Source organism: Capricornis sumatraensis, chromosome 4 (assembly GCF_032405125.1).
Source record: "Capricornis sumatraensis isolate serow.1 chromosome 4, serow.2, whole genome shotgun sequence".
Classification (NCBI taxonomy): Eukaryota; Metazoa; Chordata; class Mammalia; order Artiodactyla; family Bovidae; genus Capricornis; species Capricornis sumatraensis.
This window is the reverse complement of record NC_091072.1, coordinates 154,691,670-154,715,543: the sequence shown is the minus strand read 5'-3', so window position 1 is coordinate 154,715,543 and position 23,874 is coordinate 154,691,670. Positions and strand designations below refer to the sequence as shown.

The window sequence follows — 23,874 nt, the reverse complement described above, 5'->3', positions numbered from 1 at the left end:
GCCTGTCAAGAGAAAAAGTAGGAGGTGTTCTTCCCCCTCCCTGCCACGCCCACACTGGTATGGCTCTTGCTGCAGGAAAGGGCTCTGCTCAGCATGGCATTCAGGGCCATGTGCCATGTGGTCCCTGCTGCCTCTGCTGTGGTCCCTGTCTTGCCACTTCTAACCAGTGTGCAAAGCCATCTTAGATTGGAATGATTTATGCCTCCCTTACTCAAGAGCCTGGCGGTCCCAGACTGCCAGGGCTGGCTCTCCTTCCTGATTCCATTTCCCAGTATTTCACACACGGCCTGCATGCAGTAGGTGCTCAACGATGCTGCTCCCAGTAGCCTTCTCCCATCACATCCCCCTTCTGAGGCTGAGCTGTGTGCGCTCCTTTTGCGCTCCTACAGCACTCTGTACTTAAGTCAGAACTCATATTGGTACAGCATTCTCAGTTGGCAAGGTGCTTTTGCAGGGGTTTGTGTGTTTGATTTGGTGTGTTTTGTTTGGTGTTTGTGTGTTTGAAGCTCATCAAAGCCCTGTGTAAGAAGTGCCGTTGCGGTCATCGCCATCACCTGCCAGGACGCAGCACAGCATGGTGGTTTAAGCAAATGTGTGAGCGCAGCAGCTGGATGACCTGAATTCAAGTTCTGACTCCACTGATATGTGACCTTGAACTCTGTGGTTATGTGACCTTGCTTCACTGACTCCTTGTACAAGACAGGAGCAAATATATCTCCCTGGAGCATTGAAGATCATATGCAGAGTAAGAAGAACACTACCAGCCATAAGGACACCTCAGTCATAACAGTAGCTATTGTCAATTATAAAGAAGGATACAGAAGGTCAAGGTCAAGGTCACCTAGCTGTCCAGTGCAGCAGGGTTTTATCTCTAAGTCTGCAGACTTCAAATCTTGGGTTTGGGGATTATCTTCTCATCTTCCCCACCCTGTCCCCCTTGTCACCCTGTCTCCTAATTTATCTGTTCATGCCTCTGTCTGTCCTTCCACATGGGGCTCTTCCAGAGCTGTATCAGCACCAAGCCGTCTCCCCAGTGCCCGGACAGTGCCTGGCCACCGGGGGACTGTGTTGAAGGAATGACACATTCCATGTACCAGGCATCCTGCTCTGTGCTTCCACATGGATTATTTTATCTGTGCCTCCAGACCACTCTATGAAGTAGATAACAATTCTTCTACAACTGTCTTGAGCTCCAATAAAGCACTTATCGGTCTGGATATATGTGAATACTTGTGAATTCATTACACCCAGCCAAGACGACAAATGTTTCCACCCCCCGTCCCCAAAATGTCCCATGCTTCTTGGAAATCCCTCCCTCCCTCCAATTGTAGATTTCTCTCCAGTTTTGAGATAGGGAAGGAAATCGAGGGACTGAGAAGTTAGACTTCCCAGAGACACTTGGTCAGCAAGTGGCCACGCCAGTATTTGAACCAAGATGACCTGTCCCTGGCCAAGCTGCCTTGGCGGTAATGGGAAGAGGGTGGGAGCATGTGGTGGTCTGTAGAGACGTCCTCCCTCCTCACCGCCCCTGCTCACTCAGGCCCAAGAAGACAATTTAGGAAGAGACGGTGGGTGCGTCTCTCAGAAGGGTGTGTGCACATGTGAGGAGCAGGCTGCCACCCCAGAGGGATGTTTGGGTACAAAGGGCAGACAACAAAGACATCACAACGAGACCAGATAAAGGTGTCCTCAAGCCAGGAGCCGGGCGATGCGGTGAGCCTGCGGGCCTCATCGTGGGTGCTAGGCTCCGCGTGTGGGCGTGTGACTCTGTGACTGTGACCGTGTGACTGCTGAAGGCAGGGACATAGCAGCTCCCAGAGCTAGGGGGGCGGAAGGCGTGAACTGTATGAATGCTGGCGTGGGAGGGGGGTGGGGGGTGGGCCCGGCCTCCAACCTGGGGGCTGAGGGAGGTAGTAAACATCAGGGCGACTGGAGGAGCATGATGGCGGCCCTACAAGGATGCTGCAGGGTTGTGGGGTTTGTGTGACTTTGCAGCTCAACAAATTCAAATTCAGCCAATGCCGGCAGTGCCTGTTGTGTGCCAGGCAACCGGCTAGGAGGAGACGAGCGTGTGAGGCTTTCGGCTGCAGGGTTTGTGTGATCACCTTGTGCCTGGTTTGGGGCTGGGTGCTTTTGCTCTCTCCAGGCACTAAGTCCTCACAGTCCACCCACCCCACTTTGAGGCGAGATGGAGGAGCACAGAGAGGAAGTGACTTGCCCAAGGTGACCCAGCTACTCAGCGCCAGGCAGGATTGCAGAGCCTGAGTCCTTCAGCACCACGCCTGGGCTAGGGCCACAAACCGCCCGTCTTGGAGGTGCCGCCTTGGAATCCTGCAAGCCAGCGGCTTGGGAGACACCCTGGCCCCCAACCACATGGGCCAGAAACCAGGCCACAGACACTGCTGAGGGGCCCAGCGTTTGATGGTCCCTAGTTCTCCCTTGCCAGGGACCAGATTCCTGGGCAGACGGGCGGCGGGGCTTTCGGAGACCCCTAAGTTCCCCCTCCTCGCCTCAGGCCCTCCTGGAGCTCTCCCCACCCTCCCGTTACTGACTCTCGGCCAGAAGAGGAAAAGCTGTCTCCACCCACCTCTCGCACTCTCCCGTCTCCTTTATAAAGGCCGGAACAGCTGAAAGGGTGGCAACTTCTCCTCCTGCCTCCCCGTGCGCTCGCAGCCTCCCCCGCTGCCTCCCCGAGGGCTCCCCTCTGGCCGCCAGCGCCCATCTTTCATTCCCCAGATAGAGATATTTTGCGCGCACACACAGACACACACGCGCAAAAAAGGGGAAAAAAAAAAAAAAAGACAACCCACCCTCCAGCCTCGTTGCAAAGAGAAAGCCGGAGCAGCCGCAGCTCGCAGCCCGCAGAGGACGTCCAGAGCGGCGAGAGGGCGGGCAGACGGACCGACAGACTCGCGCCGCGTCCACCTGTCTGCCGGGCGCGGCCCAGGGCGCAGCGGACACGCCGCGCGAGCGGAGCAGCCGTGCCCGCCGCCCGGGCCCCGCGCCAGGGCGCACACGCTCCAGCCCCCCCCACCCGGCCCGGGCGGGAGTTTGCACCTCTCCCTGCCCGGGTACTCGAGCCGCCGTTGCAGAACCAACTTTGGAAAAAGTTTTTTTTGGGAGACTTTGGCTTTGAGGTGCCCAGCTTTGCGCTTTCCGACTTCAGGGACCTTTCCAGAAAATGTTGCAAAAAAGCTAAGCCAGCGGGCAGAGGAAAACGCTTTTAGCCGGCGAGTGAAGACGAACCATCGACTGCCGTGTTCTTTTTCCTCTTGGAGGTTGGAGTCCCCTGGGCGCCCCCACACGGCTAGAAGCCTCGGCTGGTTCGCGACGCAGCCCTCCGGCCGTGGATGCTCGCTCGGGCTCGGGATCCGCCCAGGTAGCGGCCTCGGACCCTGGTCCCGCGCCCAGGCCCTCCCCAACCCCCCAACGACGGAGCCCGGGCTGGGGGCGGCGGCGCCCGGGGGCCATGCGGGTGAGCCGTGGCGGCGGCTGCAGCGGCCTGAGAGCCTGATCGCCGCAGACCCGAGCAGAGCCCACCTCCCTCCCCAGCCCCCGCCCCCCACCCTGGCCGCGGGGGCGGCGCGCTCGGTCCACGCGTCCGGGGCCCCGCGGGGCCGGGCCCGGAGTCGGCATGAATCGCTGCTGGGCGCTCTTCCTGTCTCTCTGCTGCTACCTGCGTCTGGTCAGCGCCGAGGTGAGTTGCGACGGCGGCTGGGGCTGCTTCGCCTCATTCATTACCCCCATCCCTGCCTCCCGATCGCCCCCTCCCTTCGCTGCAGTGAACTTTGGACCCGTGGGCTTGGCGGCGGGCGTGAGGTGACCTCCGAAGGCTGCAAAGCGAGGTCCGGGAGTGCTAGGCTCTAAGGGAAGGGGCAGCCGTGGCTTTCTTTTCCCTGGGGGGATCTCAGATCTCCGATCTTTAAAGCGTCAGGGGAGGAGGTGTGTGTGGTCCTGTCCCCCACCCCTCCAGGAACCCGAGAATAAGCCCCTTCCTAGCCCAGGCGAGAGGGGTGGGGTGCTGCCTAGGCAGCAGGCAGCGCGTCCTCGAGAGCCCACTTCGGTTAAGCTTAGGTCCTGCCCAGGACGCGGTTTGCCCCGGAGGTGCGAGCTCGCGCACGGGCGGCAGCCACACCAAGCTTCGGCGGGGGTCTGCGAACTACCCCGGCTCCTGCTCCCGGTCGGGGCGGGTGCCCATCGGGCCATGCAGGTCTTGCCCGGCCCCAGAGTGCAGTGTCGGAGCCGCTTGCAGTCTACGGGCGCGGTGGGTGCAGAGAGAGGTTTGGGGCACCTGGCCTGAGGGGCGGAGCAGGGGCTCGTAGGGAATCCAGCCCCGGTGGCGGTGTGTGCCTGAGGCCGCGCCATACCTGCGCCCGCACCCTGCGAGAGGACGCACTTCTCTTCCCCCGACCGCAGGGTGCGGAGCGCGCCGCCTCGAAAAGCCCCGCAGCAAGGAAGCTGGGATAGGGAAACGTCTGCGGGAGCTATCAGATCGTACGGGTCCCCCGCACCCCTCCCAGCCTCACGTAGCAGTGAGTTGGCAAGTCTACCCGGAATCCAGGTGGGAAAGGGGGCGGGGCAGGGAGGAGGCGCGAGGTGCCGGGGAGGAGAGGGCGGCGGGCCGCGCGCCGCTCCTGGGTCCCGTCCCGCCAACGCTCGGCCGCGGCCGGGAGCCCGCACCTCGCCCGCTCCCGGGGGGAGGACCGGCCGCTCTCGGCCTCCGACGAGGCGCAGGAAGGAGACGGCGGCGGCGAAGGGGTTAAGGTGAAGAGCTCCGAGGCCGCGGCCGGGCCTTGGGCCGCCGCCAGCGCAGGTTGTTTTGACCACGGAGGAGCCGTCGCCGTCTCCTTTTGTTCTCGGGGCTCCTCGAGGGCCGCCGGCCGCCCGCCCTGGGGCCCCGCCCTTCCGCGGCCACCCGCCCCCCCCCCCCACCCCGGCGGCAGCACCCGGGAGGGAGGACGCGGGGCTCGGCCCGACCGCCTGCAGGCCCCTCCCGACGTCCCCTCCTCTCCGCTCCCGCAGCCCCCCGGGCCGCGGCCAGCTGTTGGGGAGGGGGGCGCCGGCCGGCCCCAGCTGCCGCCTTGCCTCGCCGCGGGGCCTGGGGGGCTGGGCCTGGTGCCAGGGCGTCCTGGGAACCGCGGCAGCGCCCCCGCCTCTGCTCTCCGCAGCCCACCCCGCCCGGCCCCCCGACTCGCGCTCACTCACCCCACGCATGCACACTCTTGGCCGGAGGCGATGCTGCGCTCCGGCGGGCGGGCGGGTGCGCAAAGCGACGGGCACGCACTACCGCGGCCGGGTCGCGCGCCCGCCGCCGCCGCCACGCCCGTGCACACGCGGGGCACACGCGCGCGCACCGCATACACACGTACGCACGGCCCCCGAACACGCAGCTTCAGCACACGTGCGCGCACACCCACGCACGCACACAGGCACGCAGGGCTCGTATACCCACCCTATACCAGGTTCCCTCCCCCGCGCAACAGGTGGCCCTGGAACCTGGTCACCTCTGCAGCCACCCCATTTTCTTCCTGGGTCCGATGAGGGGATGGAAACAGGAACCCTCCCGTCAGGGTCCGGCTCCACGGCATGCGCTGGTTTTTGCCTTGTCAGGTCAGCCCGACGCCCCTCAAGCATGACCCCTCTGTAGCTGCTTTTCCAAACCATCCTCAGGTGGCCGAAAAAGATGTTGTGTGATTGGGGCCGCTGTGATGTCCAGAGCACTTCTCCCTTCACATAGGCCCAGCTTTGAACCTCCAGCCAAGACTGTGGGCCCTGAACTGCTTGAGGGGGTTTCCCATCCCTGCCGGCTCAGTCGTCTTTCCCTCCCCAGCCGGCTCTGGGGAGGCTGGTTGACAGCTGGAAAAGGCCTCTGCAGGCCTGCCCTTTCCATTTCCAGCCTCATCCAGCACCTCCTCCTCCTGTTCCACAACTCCATGGGGGTGTGTGCTTGGTGCGGAGGCTCTGGCCAGGAAGCTGGTGCCTCTCTCCTCACTTGAATCACAGCATCCTTGAACGTGGTCTTCAGGAACTCATGGTTGTGTCGTGCTTTGCAGTTTATGAAGCACTTTCCTGCAGAGCCTGAGTAAGCCTCAGGAGGCTCTGAGGGAGGAGACCTAAAGGGAAAAGGGAAAACCCAGTGACATGGGAGCCAATCCAGGAGGGCTTCCTGGTGGAGGTAGCCTTGAGGTTGGTCCTGTCCCCTGTATGCCAGCAGTTGGGAAGGAAGGGTAGGGAGCTCTGAGGTGGGGCCTGGTTGAGGGTCGGCTGAAGTCCATAAGGTCTCATCTCCATTAGCTGAGCTGGCTTCCGGGAGGGTGACACTCATCATCATGTGATGCCTCTGGCCTCAGCACCCTTCTGCCAAGAAGAAGTGAAGGGCCCACAGACCTTCATTACCCAGCTTCTTTCTTATTTGCTAATGCTCTTACTTAGTGGGAGACTGACTTGCTGGAATCTCCCAACCCTAGAAGTGTCTGCAAGCTTAGGATCAAACAGAATTTGAAGGCTCTGGTGCAAGACCTAGGAACTGTGTGTGTGTATGTGTGTGTGTGTGAGAAAGATTGATTCAGCAGAAGTAGTGAAGAAATACTTGCCATGGACCTCCTAAGACCCTCTCAGAATCTTCCCTCACCACCCCCCCTTCTCCATTGAAGTACCCCGTCTAGTGCAATTATCTTCATTTGCTGATTTATTTGGTTGTTTCTTACCCATTTTTCCTCACTGGAGTGTAAACTCCACTAGACAGCTTTTGTCTTGGTCACCACTGTCTCCCCTGCTTAGAATGGTGCCTGGCCATGATGGATAATCTGTAAATATTTGTGGAGAGAACAGTGAATCCTTGAAGGGGGGAGGGAAGGACCGGACGTGTATCTCAGGCTTGCTAAGTGCTTTATAAACACGGCCTCATTCCGTCCTTACCCAGGGCAGCCCAGTACAGCTCTCCTGCCCTCCAGCAGACATCTTCGAGTTCCCCGCAGCATCCCCCAGGCTTGAAAGACAAACATGTCTTTCTTTTCCGTGTCTTGGGACTTAGACTGCCAAGATTGGACTGGACAGAGGGGAAGAAACAGAAGGAAAGTGAGATCACAAATAGTTCTGGGTGTTTTGAGCTGGGCCTCAGTTTCCACCATCTAAAAGCGAGAGAGAGAGAGAGAGAGAGAGAGAGAAGACTAGATTAGCTCAGAGTTTCTCAAGAGCAGCAGAATTACCTGGTCTCTTGAAAATGCAAATTCCTGGGCCCCACTGGATGCTGGGAGTTGGGATCAGGGTGGTGGTGGCGGCTAGGGGCAGTGATTGCGGTGGACTGCCAGGATTGTAATTGCTGCTCTGGCCTCTCTCTCCCGTCTAACAGTTTTTCTGCTGGAAGGAGAGGAGGGAGCCCACTGGGGTAGGGGGTGGGGTAACCGTAATAAGGATGGGGGAGAGGGAGGGTCCCAGGAGCAATAGGGCAGGGAAATGCTGGTGGGAAAGGCTGGTTCTAAAAGGCTTCTATGGTCTGCCCAGAGAAGGCTTCTTCAAAGGGCTTGGCTTTGGCATCGAATCTAAATCAGGCCTGAGACTCTCAGGCAGGCGGGTGCTCCGAGGCCTTCTTCCTCTGCCAGCCACTGACAACGCCCCTGGTTGCTTGGGCCAAGCCCTTGTCGTCTCCCACAGCGGAACTTCAGGCAGCCTGGGGAGTGTGTATCTGTGTGCGCACGCTGAAGCCCAGGCAGAGGGTGGGGTCCAAGCCCCTTTAATCTGCCAGCCTGACTGGGAGCAGGTAATTCACCTGGCCTCAGCCAGCTCGTGCCCTTCCTACCTCTGCAGCTGGCGTTGGGGGTGGGGTGGGGTGGGGTGGGGAGGAGGCTGTTTGCTTTGGCTCCCGAGGAGGCTGGCTGTGCCCCAGCTGCCTTCTCTCGCCACGCCCTCGCCCTGCCAGGAACCCCAGGCCTGAGATCTGGGGCAGCTTTATCAGGGTGCCAGGCCTCCTTTCCCATTTCTGAGGGGGAGCTTCCCACCTTAAGGAGGTTTCTAGAACCTGTGCTCAGGAAACCCAGGCTCTGGGCTGCTCACCCTCCCACGCCACGAGGAGACTCTGACCCCCGGCAGGTGCCCCGAGTCCCCCCAGGGCATCGCATCCTGGAGCTGACCACAAGGCAAAATGTCCCCACCTCTCAACCACCCCCAGCCCCGGAAGGGACTCACCCACCAGCCTACAGGGCCCCCCGGCAAGTGCCAGTGTGGGGCTCAGGTGTCATTTCCTGTGGTTCGCATAGTCACATATCTCCCCTGGGTGGGCAGCTTTCCACCCACCCACTGTTATCCTCAAAAATGTCCTGCACTGCTGGCCCCACGCATGCGTGCTGCTCACTGCTGCCCTCAAGGAGCCACACAGGAGGAATGGATGCGGACCATAGCGGGGCTCATTAACTACCCATCAATCTGCTGGCTGCTCTGCAAGGTCTGATTCTACCTGCCAACCCCTGCGAGGTATGGTGAGCCCCATTTAAAAGATAAAGGAGCTGAGGTTTTAGGTTGTTAAAAGACTTAACTCCCTGACTTCCCTGGTGACCCAGTGGTTAAGACTCTGTTCTTTCACTGCAGGGGGCATGGGTTTGAACCCTGGTGGGGGAACTAAGATCCAGCATGCCACAAGGCCAACAAATAAATAAATAAAATACTTACTCCAAGAACCCCGGTTTCCATGACAGCTGAAGCCTTTGCCTTTTTTGTCTACTACAGAGCTTCTCCGTCTCTGCACCGTGCATGTTTGGGGCCACAGAATCCTATAGATGGAGGCTGTCCTGTGCATAGAAGGATGTCTAGCAGCTGCACTGGCCTCCACCTACTTGATACCAGCCGCATTCCTCTATTTGTAACCACCAAAAATGCCTCCAGACATGGCCAGTGTCCCCTGGAGGCCCGCTTGCCCCTGATTGAGAACCACTGCTCATGACACACACAGGGTGGGGAGGCAACAGCAACTGAGGAGCACCTCCGTGGTGCTGGGAGAGGGGGCTCTGCTCTGCCTCTTAGGAGTCATGTAGACCTGTAGCTGTTTACTTAATTTTTCTGAGCCTCAGCTTCCTCATCCGGAAGATGGGAATAAAAGCAGCGCCAGCCTCTTGGGTTTGGTCATTGGTACAGCATTTAGCCCAGTGCCTGCCTTGTGGTTAGCACTTCATAGACATTAGCTGTGGTGTTAGTATCAAATCCAGGAGCTCTCAGGGCACTCTGGGCATCTGGTGGCCAAATTACAGAAAGCACGTGCAGGAATCACCTCTCTGCTTAGAAAAAAAGTAGACTCTTTAGGAGGCAGGGTGCTTGGGGAGTGGTCCTCCTGGTGGATGGGGTGGGAGAATCATGCAGAAGGGAACCCCAGAGAGAGGGGGAGAGTCCTTCACGCATTTTACCAGCATTTATTGAGCACCTACTGTGTGCTTCTCCCACTTCCCCAGTCTCTCTCCCAGGCTCTTCCCCTCTCAGGCTGGGAGGTTCTGGGTTTGCTTCCATGAGATGGCATCTTCTTGGCATCATCAACCGAGTCAGGGGCATCTGCTAGGCCGGGTTGGGGACCTGCCTACTCTGCCATCACTGGCAGCTGCAGCCGGCGCTCTAGGGGGCAAGGAGGTCTTGGCATGAGTGCTATGTGCCATTCGGTCCTGGGCCGTTGGGCTCCTCTCCTGGGGAATTATGAATTATTACTCCACAAGAAGCCGGGGAGACCTGGCTGGGTACCCCATCCTTGGCTTCCCTCTCCTGCTTCTCTAGCCACCCCCAGGCAGGATGAGAATTGAATCAAGTGTCTTCAACCCCTTCTATTCATAGATGAGAGCCAGGACCAGAGAGGGGCGGTGGCCAACCTGAGTTCACGGGACGGTCAGTAGCAGTGGAGGGGGAATCCCGCTCTTTGGACTACTCGCTCTGAGACAGACAGAACTCTCAGGGGGCATGGCCTGCTTTGGGCTTCACTGGAGACCAGCCCCTGTTTTCCCTTGCACGAACTGGGTCCTGTGTTCACATCTGGAGACCAACAAAGGCGTGGTCTCTCTGGGTGGGAGGAGGCAGGTCAGGCTGGAGATGGGAAAGGCAAGTGCGGGCCAACCGAGCTGATATCCTTCCCATCTCACACTCGTATCATCTGGTTTCCCGGCTGTGCAGTCGTGGACCCGAGCTTCCAGCCAGGCTTAACTGCTAGACCTTCACCCTTCCCTCCTGACAGCCCTGGGCACCGGGCAGGATTATAAGCTCCACGTTCAAATGAAGCAACTGAGCTCAAGGCTCTTAAGGAATTGGCTTTAAAAGCATGGCTGTGCTCCACCCTGGGTCTTCTGGTTCCAGGGCTGACTCCAGTGGCCAGGGCTGCAAGCGATGGGACCCTTAGGTGAGGAAATGGAGCTTTGGCGGAGGCTAAAACCTCATCAATCACCAGGCTCCTAACAAACCTTTCTGGGAGCATCCCTGGGACTGGCCACAAGGCAGGATGACCTCCTTCACCTGTCAGGCAGGGAGAAGGCAGCCCTTTCTCAAGACAGCCTGTGCAGAGCCTCTTAGCGCTCCAGTCCTTGGAATGTAGAGAGAACTAGCTGGAGCAGGAGCACCTCTTGTCTTAATCTGGGGAGACTGAGGCGGGAATTGTGTAACCTAAGGTCAGGCGGTAGTAAGTCCGGTCTGCTGATGCCCTCCCTGGGGCTCCTCCACAAGACAGGGCCCTTCTGTGTGTTTGCATGTGCACACGCATGTGTCTGCAGGGGTGTGAGTCTGGACCTACAGCCGATCTCACGCATTTTCTTTGCCCAGAGACGCTGATGGTCAGCGTCTGCTTTTCAGCCTCTGTTCTGCCTTCACCTCTTCCTTCAGACCTTTGCCGTCAGCTCCTCGGGTCTCCCTGGACCGTGGGGGACGTGGCCGTGACCTTCCTATGAGGGCTGCTGTCATGTTATTGTGGGACCTGTGGTTTCCCTGGAGGAAGCCCAGCTTCGAACAGGGGTGCTTATTAAGTTTCAAGTGTTTTTGGTGGCAGGCCAGAGGGGCTCTAAAAATAGGGTTTGGTTGGGCATGGGGCGCGGGTGAACCTTCAGGTTTCCTGGCCGTGTCTGAGGATTCCCTTCTCTCCTCTTTTGAGTGAGAGGCTGAACAGATAAGACAAGTACATGTGGCCTCCTGAGACCATCCAACTCTTCAAGCACTTATTAAACACCTTGTATACCCAGGAGGCCAGGAGTACAGGTTCTGCCATCATAAAGACTTGGATTTGAATGCAGCTTCTGCCGATAATCAGCTATAGGGTTCTGACAAAGGATGTCGCCTTTGTGAGCCTCTCTTTGTTTTTTGAGTTTTCTTTCTTTTTAACTAATTTATTTTAATTGGAGGATAATTACTTTCCATATTGTGATGGGTTTTGCCATCCATTGGCATGAATCAGCCATGGGAGCCACTGTTTTTCTATCTGTCCAATGGGGATAATTCAATCTCCCACGACAAACGCTGGCTGCCTTTAGCTGTCAGGTGTGGAAGGGAAGCAGAAATCAGATTGTTGGAGCCCCCGGAACCTGTAGTGTGATGGGGAGACAGGTGTGTGTGTGTGTGTGTGTGTGTGTGTGTTAGTCGCTCAATCATGTCTGACTCTTTGCTACCCCGTGGACTCTAGTCCACCTGGCTCCTCTGTCTGTGGAATTCTCCAGGCAAGAATATGGATTTCAAGGGGAGACAGATAAATACGGTCAAATCTAACTTTAAAGCAAGCTGGGGTTCTGTTTGGGGTGAGGGACACAGATCTGAGCTGGGTCTTAGAGACTTGGTCCCAGGTTTCTGTGCTTCTGGTTGTCCAGCCTGGAATCTGCCCTCAGCCCACCCCCACACGCCTTCATCCTGGTTGTCCACTTGCCCTTGGCCAAGGGGCCCTGTGGGAACTTCCCATGGGAGGGAGTGTGTGTGTATGCTGGGGGGAAGAGGGCCATGGCTGGAAAGCCCTGGCTCTCAGCTCACTTGGCCCCCCGTCTTTGCCTGGCAGGGAGACCCCATCCCCGAGGAGCTCTACGAGATGCTGAGTGACCACTCCATCCGTTCCTTCGATGACCTCCAGCGCCTGCTGCATGGAGGCTCCGTAGGTAAATTGAATCCTCACCCAGTGCTCTGGCCTTTCGCTGAGTCCTGGGGGTCCTCGAGGGGCCGGGCAAGGACATACCTTCTTCCTTGACATCCAGAGGACCAGAGGCCTGTGGCTGCCTGGGAGGGCTTGGCCACACCTGTCCAGGGCAGGGCTGAGTAGGCAGGCGGGTTGCTACCTGGGACGTGGGGCGTGGCAAGCGAATCTCCCACATGTGGCTCTGGCGAGGGTGCAGAGGGCGGGGTCCCAAGAGGAGGGGGCGGGGAGAAGGTGCCCAGGGCATCTGCTGAATGTCTATCCAGGTGTGGACTCAGCCAGGGAGGATGGGGTGGGAGGCGCCATCTCCCTGCCTGTCTGGCCGAGTGCCCAGTCTCCAAGGTCTCCCGGGGACACCTGGCCTGGACCAGTGGGGAGCCCTGCCCATGCCCAAGAGCGCGCCCAGCACATGGGCACGTGCTTAGTGGCACACACGTGGCGGGGCTGACGGGCTGGGTCGGGAATGTATTTATAAACGCTGTCTTCAGAGCAAATTCCTTTCTATTCTAACCTCTGGCCTGTTCCCTGGAGCCCTGGTCGGCACCCCCCCTGCACCCCCAGCTCCCCTTCCCTCTGGGGTTTTGTCTCTTTGTCACTTTGTAATCCTTGCCCAGACTGCTATCTACGGGGGACAGCATTTCCTGCCTTTGTTTCCTCTCCCCGTTGGGCCCCTGGCTCCCTCTCAAAAGCATTCTCGGGCCCTTTCAAACCTGCCTGTGCCGGGGGCTGGCGAGGCAGGCGGGAGGGGGACCCAGCTGGGCCCACCTATTGTTCACCAGGCCCCCCACCCCACGTCTCCCACACCCCTCACCCCATGCCCGACTGGCCAGCCCTGGTCAACACAATGGGGCAACTGCCAAATTTAGCCTTTCTGCTGTTTCTTTCCAAGGCCCTTGGCCCCCACCCTCGGGCAGCCCCTACGTACCCCTGGTGGGGGTCGGGATCTCCGAGACGAACCTTTCAATAGTGGGCCTGTTTCAAGGCAACCATGTGGCTATTTTTTTCCCAATCAACTTAACCTTTCCACAAAGCACATCTTTTCCCCATCTCCTCCCCACCAGGGACATTCCAGAGACGGTAGAGAGAAAGGAAGGGAGTAAGGACAGACAGACGCAGGAGCAGCAGATTAGACGGAAAGGCACCAGTTAGGGCACGGTCTCCTCCGAACAGGACCCCCCCAGGAGCCTGCACGGATGAGCAGGGAGCTTTGTCTTGGGCAGGGCCAGCGGGCTAGGGAGACAGAAGAACAGAGGTGAGGTGCTGTGTGAAGTGGGCAGGAGCTTGTCCTCCATGTCCGCGTGGTTCATTTGCTGACCCTTGAACCAGAAGGGGCTGCACACAGTTCAGCATGGGGCTCTGAGTCCTCTGCAGCCCTCACTTCCTGCAGCGGCTTCCGGCTGCCATTGCTAGAGAGAGAGATGCCTTCAAGGCGTGCCGATGACGCCGAGGCTTGAGAAGGGAGCTGTGGTTTGTGACTTTAGGAGTAAATGGACAGCTGAGGGCAGACACGGGGCACAAGGTTAGAGGGAGAGACATAAACACAGTGAAAGGCTGGGGGCTGGAGAGAGACTCATGCCTGAAAGGGGGCAGGGCAAGGGTGCACCTACCCAGCAGACCTGGCTCTCCACCCTTCTCTCGGTCTTTGGCCCCCACCCCCACCCCTCGCCTTCCCTCTCTCTCTCCCGCCCAACTGCGCCATTGTCCGGGGCTCCAGAGGGGCTGCGTCCAGGGCATGCTGGTCCCTCCTGGGGATGCTGGGAATTTCTCCATTCAGCACTTCCTGTGGGAACGCTGGGCGGAGGGGCACTGGAAACTGGCCTTCAGAGCTCTGGGTCCTCACCCTGCCCTGGAGGCCAAGGAGGGTTCTCTTACAGTAGCAAAGGGGATGGGTTATTTTTAACTCCATTGACATGGGTTCTGTCCAAATATGTGGTGGAAGGGCTGGGAGTGGGGCTGACAATCCCTTGGCGATGCAGTGAAAGGGCCCCGCCACCCTCTGAGCCCTGTGGCTACCCGGGCATTTGTTTGCCTGGAGGGGCCCCTCCTCAGAGCTAGGACCCTCAGGTGTACGGGGAGCCAGAAGGGGACACTATTCCCTGGAGTGGTGGTGGTCCAGTGGGGGTGGGGGAGGGGAGCAATCCTCCCACCTGTCCTGGAATCCCCATCAGATTCCAGCCTCGGTCCGGCTGGCGGTTCTCAGTGTGTCTGACCTCCTCCTACAGATGAAGACGGGGCTGAATTGGACCTGAACTTGACCCGGTCCCATTCTGGAGGCGAGCTCGAGAGCTTATCCCGTGGGAGAAGGAGCCTAGGTAAGACTGAGGGTGATGGCCCCTCAAAGGTGGGAGCCAGGGACAGAGAATTGGCGACGTGGCCAGCCCAAGGCTGGAGGGCTGGCTCCTTCGTCCTGACGCCTGGGAAGATGTGGAGCTAAAAGTGTGTAGCCATCCTTAAATACCCTCTACCCAGGAGATGAGTCATCATTCTCCCCTCCCCCAACACACACTCTTTTCTTGGTATAGTTCTTTAAAACCTCATTTGTTCATTAGTTCCACCAGGGAGGCAGATATTATTGACCTCATTTTACAGAGTTGAAAACTGGGGCCCAGAGAGGGTGAAGAAGCAGCCTGAGGTCACACAGCTAGCAAGGGGTGATACGCGTCAAGCAAAGGAGGATATAGGTCATTGGGTCCCACTGCAGCAGTTTTAGAGAGGCAGGTGCCCACTCCAAGCCCCTCCTCCTCTCTGCCTACAGTCCCAAAACGCTGTAGACTGAGGCTGGGGCCCTGCCACATAAGAATCAAGTGGCCTGGGTTTCCTTCCTTACTCTGTGAATTTGGGCAGCTAATTTGGGCTCTTAGCTCTCAGAGCCTCAGTCCCTCTGTATGTGAAAGACAGATGGCAGTTGCCCCAGCACTGACTGTCAGTCTGCTGAAGGCCAAGTTTCACTCCCATTAATTGTTCAACTGGCAAGTGCAGGGTAGGCAGAGTTATTGTCCCATTTCACAGATGAGGAAACTGAGGCTTGAAAAAAGCAACAAGATAAGACTATATTACAGTGTAAACAGCAATGTAAGTAATACACAAGTACGGGCCACATACTGGGCAAACTTATAAATGTGTGAAATTGTAGAATAAAATGGTGGAGAAACTGACAGGTAGCACAGATCAGCACTCTCAGAACGATCTAACTTGATCCTTATAGTGGTTCTAGGTTGTAGATCTCCTCAACCCCATTTTGGAGATGGGGAAACCGAGGCCCCAGGCCTCATGCCCAAGGCCCATGGTTGGTAACCTTCCAACCCGGGGTTGCAGGGGGTGGGACAGGCCTTGCCTGCTTCTGAAGGCGAGCAGTCCTAGAGGGGCTCTGCCCTGGGCTTTTCTACCAGCTAGGGGGCCTCTGGACAGGTCCACCCCCGCTGAAGGAGGTCCCTGCTCCCTCCAGGTTCCCCGACGGTCGCCGCAGAGCCAGCCGTGATCGCGGAGTGCAAGACGCGCACGGAGGTGTTTGAGATCTCACGGCGCCTCATAGACCGCACCAATGCTAACTTCCTGGTGTGGCCGCCCTGCGTGGAGGTGCAGCGCTGCTCTGGCTGCTGTAACAACCGCAACGTGCAGTGCCGCCCCACGCAGGTGCAGGATCGGAAGGTGCAGGTGCGCAGGCCTCGTCCAGCCCGGAATGGGGTTGGGGTGGGTGCAAAGGCCTTCCCGGAGGGCCCCTGGGGTCTGTCCAGAGAAGGCTGACAGGCGTGGGGAGACCCCCCAAGGCTGGGCTGACCATGAGCCTCAGACAAGCCCTCAGATGGATAAAATCCCCAAATGTTCCTGCAACAGACAGGTCTGCTAACATACTGGACACTCAGGATATTCTGGGCAGCTGTTCAGCTTTCCCCAAAGCTCTCCCCTATACAGGGATCTCCATTTTCTTCCTTCCACACAGAGAAGGGCTCATAGGTGCCCCAGCATTTTTAGCACCCACTTATCTCCCTTCAACAAGTCATGTCTTCACCAAGGGGGGTCACAGAAGACCCCCCCCCCTCAAGGCAGCAGGCTCTGCAAGAGCTGGGGCAGCCCCTAGCAGAGAGTCAGAAGGCTGAAGCCTACCCCTTTGCTGGAAAGATTGGGTATACACTGTGATTCAAGGGAAATTTTAGAGCAGAGGCCGTCCTCGGAGCTCCATAGGGCAGGGCAGGGCAGGGCCAGAGAAGTCTCTGATTCATGTGGAAAGGTTTCCGCATCCCTCTGGCCAGCCTTGCCACACAGCAGCTGTGGGGTGGTGGGCACACTTTCCCAGGGCCCAGGACCAACAGGTGACCCCTACCTCCTCTTGCCAAGTGTTCGGCCTCCTCACCACACTCCCCGCCCCTGTGGTCAGCCGCGGCCTTTTCTTGTGTCCCCCTTCTATCTCAAGTCTGGGCCCTGGGCCCGAGATGACCAGTGCCACTCTCCACCCCGGCATCCACTGCCGTGGTATCTCCTGTCCCCAGCCCTGCCAGCTCTATGGATGGACACCTGACAGCTGACCTCCCCCTTCCCGCCTCCCTTCTGGATAAAGCCTCCCCCTGCTTCCTTCCAGACAACCATCTCCCCGCCTCTGCCTCTGCCGCAGCCCCTGACCTTGGCTGGCGCTCCGGGAATGAGGATACCACAGGCCCCACACTCAACCCGGAAATGCCTTTCTCCCTCTCTGGGGGATCCTAAGGGGACTGCCCGGAGGCCAGGTGGGGAGGGCTTGTTTTGATGGAAAAGCTATGAGGGCAGAGGGCAAAGTCCTGCCATTGTTCGGGCTGAAGCGCCTGCCCTGCTGCCCTCTGGGCTTTCGAGGAAAGATGACCTCAGGGGATGCTGAGCAGGCAGGCAGCTCCCTCGGGCCCCAACCCGTGTGGTCCCCTTCAGAGGCACTTTGGGGCTTCTGTCCTCCAGGTGAAAAAGATTGAGATCGTGCGGAAGAAGAAGATCTTTAAGAAGGCCACAGTGACCTTGGTGGACCACCTGGCGTGCAGGTGTGAGACGGTGATGGCTCGAGCCGTGACCCGAACCCCGGGGAGTTCCCAGGAGCAGCGAGGTAACTGCTTATCCAAGGTCTGCCTCTCATTGCTCAGCCCTGCAGCCCCCTTCTCCTGTGGCAGCTGCTGGGGGCACTCAGGGAGAATTGGATCAGGCATGCCCCTGGTTAAATTCACCTGAAGCTTTTCATAGCACTGACAACAGTCCAGCTTCCTCCCCTGCCTGGGAGGGCTTATGCGAGTATATAGCCCCCAGCTGGCGCTCTGTCCTTGTTTCCAACCAATGCCCCTCACTTATGCCACCCCAGCAAGGGTGGCCTCACTGAGTGGCCAGATAAGTTTCTGCCTCAGGGCCTTTGCACATGTCCGTCTGGGTGAAATTCACATCTCCTAGCTCTTCTCAAGCCTAGCTCCTATTCCTCACTTGGGTCTAAGGTCAGAAGTCACCTCCTTCTAGAGGTCTGCTGGCCACCGCGTCCAGAGCAGCCCCCGTCCCTGTCTTGCTACCACAGCCCCCTGCTTTGTTTAGTGAGTGCATGAAACGGTGGGAGGAACCATGACCTGGATAAGAGAACAACCCATGCATATATCATATTCAGATATTTGACAACTTGTCCTGGAGATGAAAAATCAAATTAATTCCTTGTAGCCTTTCCCCCCCACCCTTTTTTTTTCCCCCCTTGTAGCCTTGATGAAGGAATTAGGGGCAGTGGGGGAAAATCACCAGAGAGATTTTAACTACGTGTACTTCCCAGATGGCACTATTGGTAAAGAACCTCCTGCATGCAGGAGACATAAGAGGTGCGGGTTCGATCCCTGGGTCGGGAAGATCCCCTGGAGAAGGAAATGGCAACCCACTCCAGTGTTCTTGCCTGGAGAATCCCGTGGACAGAGGAGCCTGGCGGGCCACAGTCCATGGGGTCGCAAAGGGTTGGACACGACCGAAACGACTGTGCGTGCATGCCTGCAGTTTGACTTAACTGAAATGGGCTAAAAAATAATCTCCAGTTGCCTCCTCTGCATTAAGTGGAAGAGATGCCCGAGGCCTAGATAGGCCAAGGTCTTGCCCAGGGTCACACAGCCAGTTTCAGACAGGGGCACCGCTAGAATTCAGGTATTCTGAAGTTTTGTTCTTGGCTCTTCTCTCACCCTGACCGCTGTCACTGGCTCATTTCTTCTTTTTAAGTATTTAAAAATTTTAGAGCTAGCGATGACCTGACAAGCCCCTCCTTCAGTGTTACTAATAGGGCTGCTGGAGCACAGACAGGTTAAGGGACTTAATGAGGGTGGCACAGTGGCAAAATTGAGCCTGGAACCCAGGTCTTGGAACGTCTAGTTTGGGGTTCTTTTGACTGTATTGTGCTATCTTTTCTTCCTCAGAGAAAAGTAAGGATTATATGAGACTCGTTAAGTTAATAGGAGTGTTGTTCAGTCACTGAGTTGCGTCTGCCTCTTTGCAACCCCATGGACTGCAGCACACTGGGCTTCCCTGTCCTTCATTATCTCCCAGAGTTTGCTTAAATTCATGTTCTTTGAGTTGGTAATGGTATCTAACCATGTTATCCTCTGCCGTCCCCTTCTCCTTTTGCCTTCAATCCTTCCCAGCATCAGGGTCTTTTCCAACAGGTCGGCTCTTCACATTAAGTATTGGAGCTTCAGCATCACTGAAGCTGAAGTGAGCGTGTGAACAGCATCACACGTTCCAATGAACATTCAGGGTTGATTTCCTTTAGGATTGACTGGTTTGATGTCCTTGCAGTCCAAGGGACTCTCAAGTCTTCTTCAGCAACACAATTTGAAAGCATCAATTCTTTGGCACTCAGCCTCCTTTATGGTCCAGCTCTCACATCTGTACATGACTTCTGGAAAAAACCATAGCTTTGACTATACGGACTTTTCTCAGCAAAGTGATGTCTCTGATTTTTAATATGATGTCTAGGTGTGTCATAACTTTCCTTCCAAGGAGCAAGCAAGCGTCTTTTAATTTCATGGCTGCAGTCACCATCCACAGTAATTTTGGAGCCCAGGAAAATAAAACTTGTCACTGCTTCTACTTTTTCCCGTTCTATTTGCCATGAAGTGATGGGACCGAATGCCATGATCTTAGTTTTTTGAATGTTGAGTTTCAAGCCAGTTTTTTCACTCTCTTCTTTCACATTCATCAAGAGTCTTTTTAGTTCCTCTTCAATTTCTGCCATTAGAGTGGTGTCATCTGCATATCTAAGGTTGTTGATATTTCTCCTGGCAGTAGGATTAGGTAAGCATAAAAAAAAATCCATGCAAGTGACTGTTTTGATTTTCAGTAACTTTCTTTGGTTAGGGGGCAGGACAATCTCACTGTCATTTCTTACTAACAAGCCCCCTGAAGGCAGAGCCATCTCAGCCTCTTCCTCCTGCTCTCAGAGCTGAGCTGAGGCAGGGATGCCCTGGGAAAGGCTGATAATTTGACAGCTTCAGACTGACGTGCTGTACATTATTTGTAGAGTTACTATGGAGAGTGCTTTCTGTTCAGGAAAAATTATATTCGTCTTTATGTTTAGAATGGGGTTCTCTTCCCTGCCTCTGTTTCATATGATTTTCTAAACCAGTTTCTTACGAGGCATGTTCACCCACTTGCTATGTAGGTCTTGCCATTTTAGTTTCAGCATTGTGGCCCTGGGGGGCAGTTCCTCTGGCAGCTGGCAGTGTGGCTTATGTGATGGTCAGTGTCAGGCCTCCTGGGCTCAAATCTCTGCTCTGTCACTTATGAGCTGAGTGATGACCTTGAACTTGCTCAGGCTTTGCCCAGCCTAGCGTCCTGCTGATGGCTTGGTCTCTGGCCCTTCAGTGGCCCCCCTGGGCAGCCTCCCTCAAGAAGGATCTGAGACCCACCCGAGTCCCTAAATTTCACATTTGCTGCAGTGGGATAAGTGCCTCGTGGGGACTTGTGTCTGTGAGGTGGAAGGTCAAGTGTTGGCCCCCAGAGAGCTGGGTGAGCCAAGGGGGAAACTCCAAAGGCTCCCAGGAAGAGGTGGGCCTTGAGCTTGGCAGAGAAAACTTTCATTTCCAGGCTGTCTACTTAGCAGCCCAGGAGGAAGAGAGACAGAAATGAAGTGCTAACCTTGACCAAGACTTTCAGGCACAGTGATTTCCAGCCCAGTGATTGAAAGCATGGATTCCAGAGGCAGGTCCCTGGGTTAAAATTCCAGACTTTCTGTCTCGGTTTCTTCATCTGTTAACTATTCACATCTCTGTCTGCTGCGAGGAGGAATAGGCTTAGAACTTTGCCAGGTGCGTGGTAAGCGCTAGCTAAGGGTTTCTGCTGATTTCCACGCATTGTCTCCTAACCCTAGGAGGCCAGGGCAGCGGTTCTCAGTTTTAAAGGTATGGGAATTGAGGTACAGAGAGTGTGGATGGCTTTCCTCAAAGCTTCCAGCTAACTCCTGGCAGAGCCCAGTTTGGATGCAGGTGGTCTGGCCCACCGTGCTGTACTGGTGGTGAGGGCCAGCTAGACCATAGGTACAGTGGAGAGAAAGGACCAGGTCCCTGGTGGGAGGTGTGGTTATGCTCAAAGCCTAGTGGCTTCCCCATCCCATGACCGACCAGAAGGGGCTGAAGTGGGTAGGAAGAAACCTCAGTAGGAGGTCAGACTGGGGAAAAAAGAAACAAGTGAATAAGAGCAGCTGCTATTTTTGCTGATCACTTCTTCTCTAAACTTAGTGGCGTAAGACAGTGGCCATTTTCTGCTCTCTGGTCTGTGGGTTGCCTGGGCTCACCTGGGTGGGCCTGCTGGCATCTCTTACGGTTGCAGTCAGTTACCTGGAGGCTGCACTGGGACGACTGGGCCTCTGTCCCTCTCCCTGAAGTCCAGGGCTTCTCCTCAGCCTGTGGCCTCCGCAGATGGGATCCCCAGCAGGGGAACCAGACTTCTTATGTGGAGGCACAGGGTTCCCCAAAGTGCAAAGGCGGGAGCTGCCAGGCCTTCGTAAGGCTTATGTCTGGACCTGGCCAGTACCAGTCTGCCTCCTTATATTGGTTAACGGGGCCAAGTCCAGGCCAGGTTCAAGGGCATGGAAACAAGGGCCAGTGTCAGTGGGGTAATGACAAATAAATTGAGGCCAGAACTCATCTGCTCCTCTCTGTGTTGGCCAGCATACTATCAGTTATTCCTTCCACCAGTCCTATGAAATGGACAGTCTATTATCCCCATTTCACAGATGGGGAAGCAGAGGCATAAAATGGCTCAGTCATTGTTCCTCAGGTGCAGCTGGTGAGCAGTGGAGCTGGGATCCAAACCCAGAAGGCCTGGTCCCAGACTCCCCTCCCCTTAGCCTGCAGGATCTGAGGAGGTCTGTGGCGGCCTTGGTCAAGGGGGCATTGACATGCCCCAACCTCTGCCGGTCTCATCCACCTGCTAACCAGACCTTTCTTTCTCTCGAGCAGCCAGGACGCCCCAAACTCGGGTGACCATTCGGACGGTGCGAGTCCGCCGGCCCCCCAAGGGGAAGCACCGGAAGTTCAAGCACACGCATGACAAGACGGCGCTGAAGGAGACCCTCGGAGCCTAGGGGCATCTGCAGGAGAATGTGGGCAGGTGAGGGCCAGCACTCTGCTCCTTCTCCCTGGCCTGGGCTTGGGCTGAGACAGGGGTGAGGGGAGAAGCAGTTCCCTTATAAAATCCAGGCTCTAAGCCTTGATCCCCTCTTTCCAGTTATCAGTGGAGTTTTTTCATGGAGCAGGTTGGGTGAGGGGCTGGGGGAGGCCCCGACCCAGCTGTGTCCCAGTACATCTTCAAGGAATCAGGAGGTCTAAACCTCATACTTCCCAGTCCTGAGTGCTGCTAGAAATCAGGGACAGCTGGTCGACCCTGCCCCTGGTTGTCTGTGAGCATGGGATGGAGCCCCAGGCTGTCTCTGACCCCTGTGTCCCTCTGCTTGGCCTACAGGGTTATTTAATATGGTATTTGCTGTATTGCCCCCATGGGGTCCTTGGAGAGATAATATTGTTCCCCTCGTCCGTCTGTCTCGATGCCTGATTCGGACGGCCAATGGTGCTTCCCCCACCCCTCCACGCGTCTGTCCACCCTTCCATCAGGGGGTCCTCCCTCAGTGGCCTCCAGCGTCTTGCCAAGAAGCTCGAGAAGGAAACGAAGGACCTGGACTCCATCGCTGTCTTCCTCTCCTGACCTGGCAAAAACGGGATAGAAATGCAAGAGAGACTGATGGGGTCGCTGTTGGGAGAAAGGGGCTTCCTTCCCCAGTGCTGTGGATTGGCCTGAAACCCTGCACATGGGCCTGAGGATCCCCGGACCCCCAGCCAGCTCTGATGGGACCACCCTCAGGCCGGCCAGGGTGCTCATACTCCTGTGGCTGAGACCACGTGGGGAGCATAGACTGGAGAGAACCCCTCCTGTGGCGCCGAGGCTCGGTCGTCTCCCCTTGGTCACCTCTGCTCACAGTGGCTTCTTCTCATTTAATATGTTTGAATTATTGGAAGACGTGGACTCCTCTGGGCAGGTGTGGCAAGAGCACCAGGCAGTCAAGTGCCCTCTCGGACGGGTTAGGGATGACGTTTGCTTTGAAGGTGGATGTAGGTGGTGACCCGGGCATCCACTGCCTCCTCCCACTCCCCACCCTAGTTCACTGTTTCCCATTTCATCTCTCTACCTCCATCCTGTGTCTCCTCCCTTATCTGCACCACCAAGGGGCTCTTGGACCCCTTAATGAAGCCCCAGATAACCCCAGTCACTGCTCTGTAGGACAGAAAACCAGGGGCCAGAGGGCAGCAGGGAGCCTGCCCATCGTATCCCAGCCCAGCCAAGACTGCCATGTAAGGTTGTACAGGGTGTGCACTGCACAAGGGCACTGCATGCGGGGATCACAGTTCACACACACCATAGACGTGGCCAATTTGTGTATTTATTATGACAATTTTTTGGCAAATGGAGGGATTCTTTTCCTAATTGACACGAAGGCTCCATGTGGACTGGCTGTGTCTATGACCCAGCCCACGATTTGGAGTGGTCAGACAGGAGTAAGCCCTTGGTGAGGGGCAGGGAGGCAGCATTTGTCCATGTGGCCTCCATTACCCCAAGTCCTCAGCTCAAGCAGTCTTCCCTTCAGGCAGGTGTGAAAAGCCCAAGAGAATGTCTCCAAGGGAGGGGGCAACCCTGCTCCATGCCCCTGCTCACGCCCCTCCTCTTAGATCCTTTTGAGTTCCAGATCTGGTGGCTCCTCCCAGGAAACCAGCTCTTGGGCTGGGAGTGGGGGAGAAAAGGGAAAAGATCCCCAGGGCCCCCTAGGGGTGGGGTCTGACCTCCCACCTCCCTTTCCACCTTCTGCACTTTCCCCTCTTCCCCGCTGTCTCCCAATCTGCTTCCTTCAGTTTGTAAAATCGGTGGTTATATTTTTGGGGGCTTTCCTTTTATTTTTTAAATTTAAAATTTATTTATATTCTGTATTTAAAGTGGTAAAAAAAAAAATAACCACAAAACAAAACCAAATGAATCCGCCGGAAATCTGTCTGTTGGCACTGCGTGTGACAATTACCCTTTCTGCATTGGCAGGATTTACCGACAGCTTGCGGCGTGTTCCTCTCGCTCCCGGAGGCTCAGGCGCAAACTCATGCATACGCACACATACACACGTTCACACATGCTTATGCACACATGCCAGCCTACTGCTCTGAGGGAGGCCTCTGGGAGTGGGTGAGAGCCAGGCAACCCACTCTGTACAGCTAGGTCCCACTGCAGCTCGTGATACCTGG

The 23,874-nt window shown here is 56.7% G+C and overlaps 1 protein-coding gene across 1 annotated transcript; it reads left to right on the top strand.

The window, feature by feature from the left end:
• The first annotated feature begins 3,634 nt into the window (after positions 1-3,634).
• PDGFB (platelet derived growth factor subunit B) lies at positions 3,635-23,492 on the top strand. The gene is made up of 7 exons (XM_068971142.1): positions 3,635-3,697; positions 11,993-12,089; positions 14,347-14,436; positions 15,570-15,778; positions 17,048-17,189; positions 21,553-21,703; positions 22,055-23,492. The coding sequence occupies exons 1-6, from the start codon at positions 3,635-3,637 to the stop codon at positions 21,675-21,677; spliced, it is 726 nt and encodes a 241-aa protein (XP_068827243.1). The 3' UTR covers positions 21,678-21,703; positions 22,055-23,492.
• Positions 23,493-23,874: the final 382 nt, after the last annotated feature.

Bases quoted from the DNA above. Each gene is read 5' to 3' on its own strand.
- PDGFB (XM_068971142.1), top strand. From the start codon at position 3,635: ATGAATCGCTGCTGGGCGCTCTTCCTGTCTCTCTGCTGCTACCTGCGT. The intron at 14,437-15,569 runs GTAAGACTGAGG...TGCTCCCTCCAG, and splicing joins CCGTGGGAGAAGGAGCCTAG to GTTCCCCGACGGTCGCCGCA. The intron at 15,779-17,047 runs GTGCGCAGGCCT...TCTGTCCTCCAG, and splicing joins TGCAGGATCGGAAGGTGCAG to GTGAAAAAGATTGAGATCGT.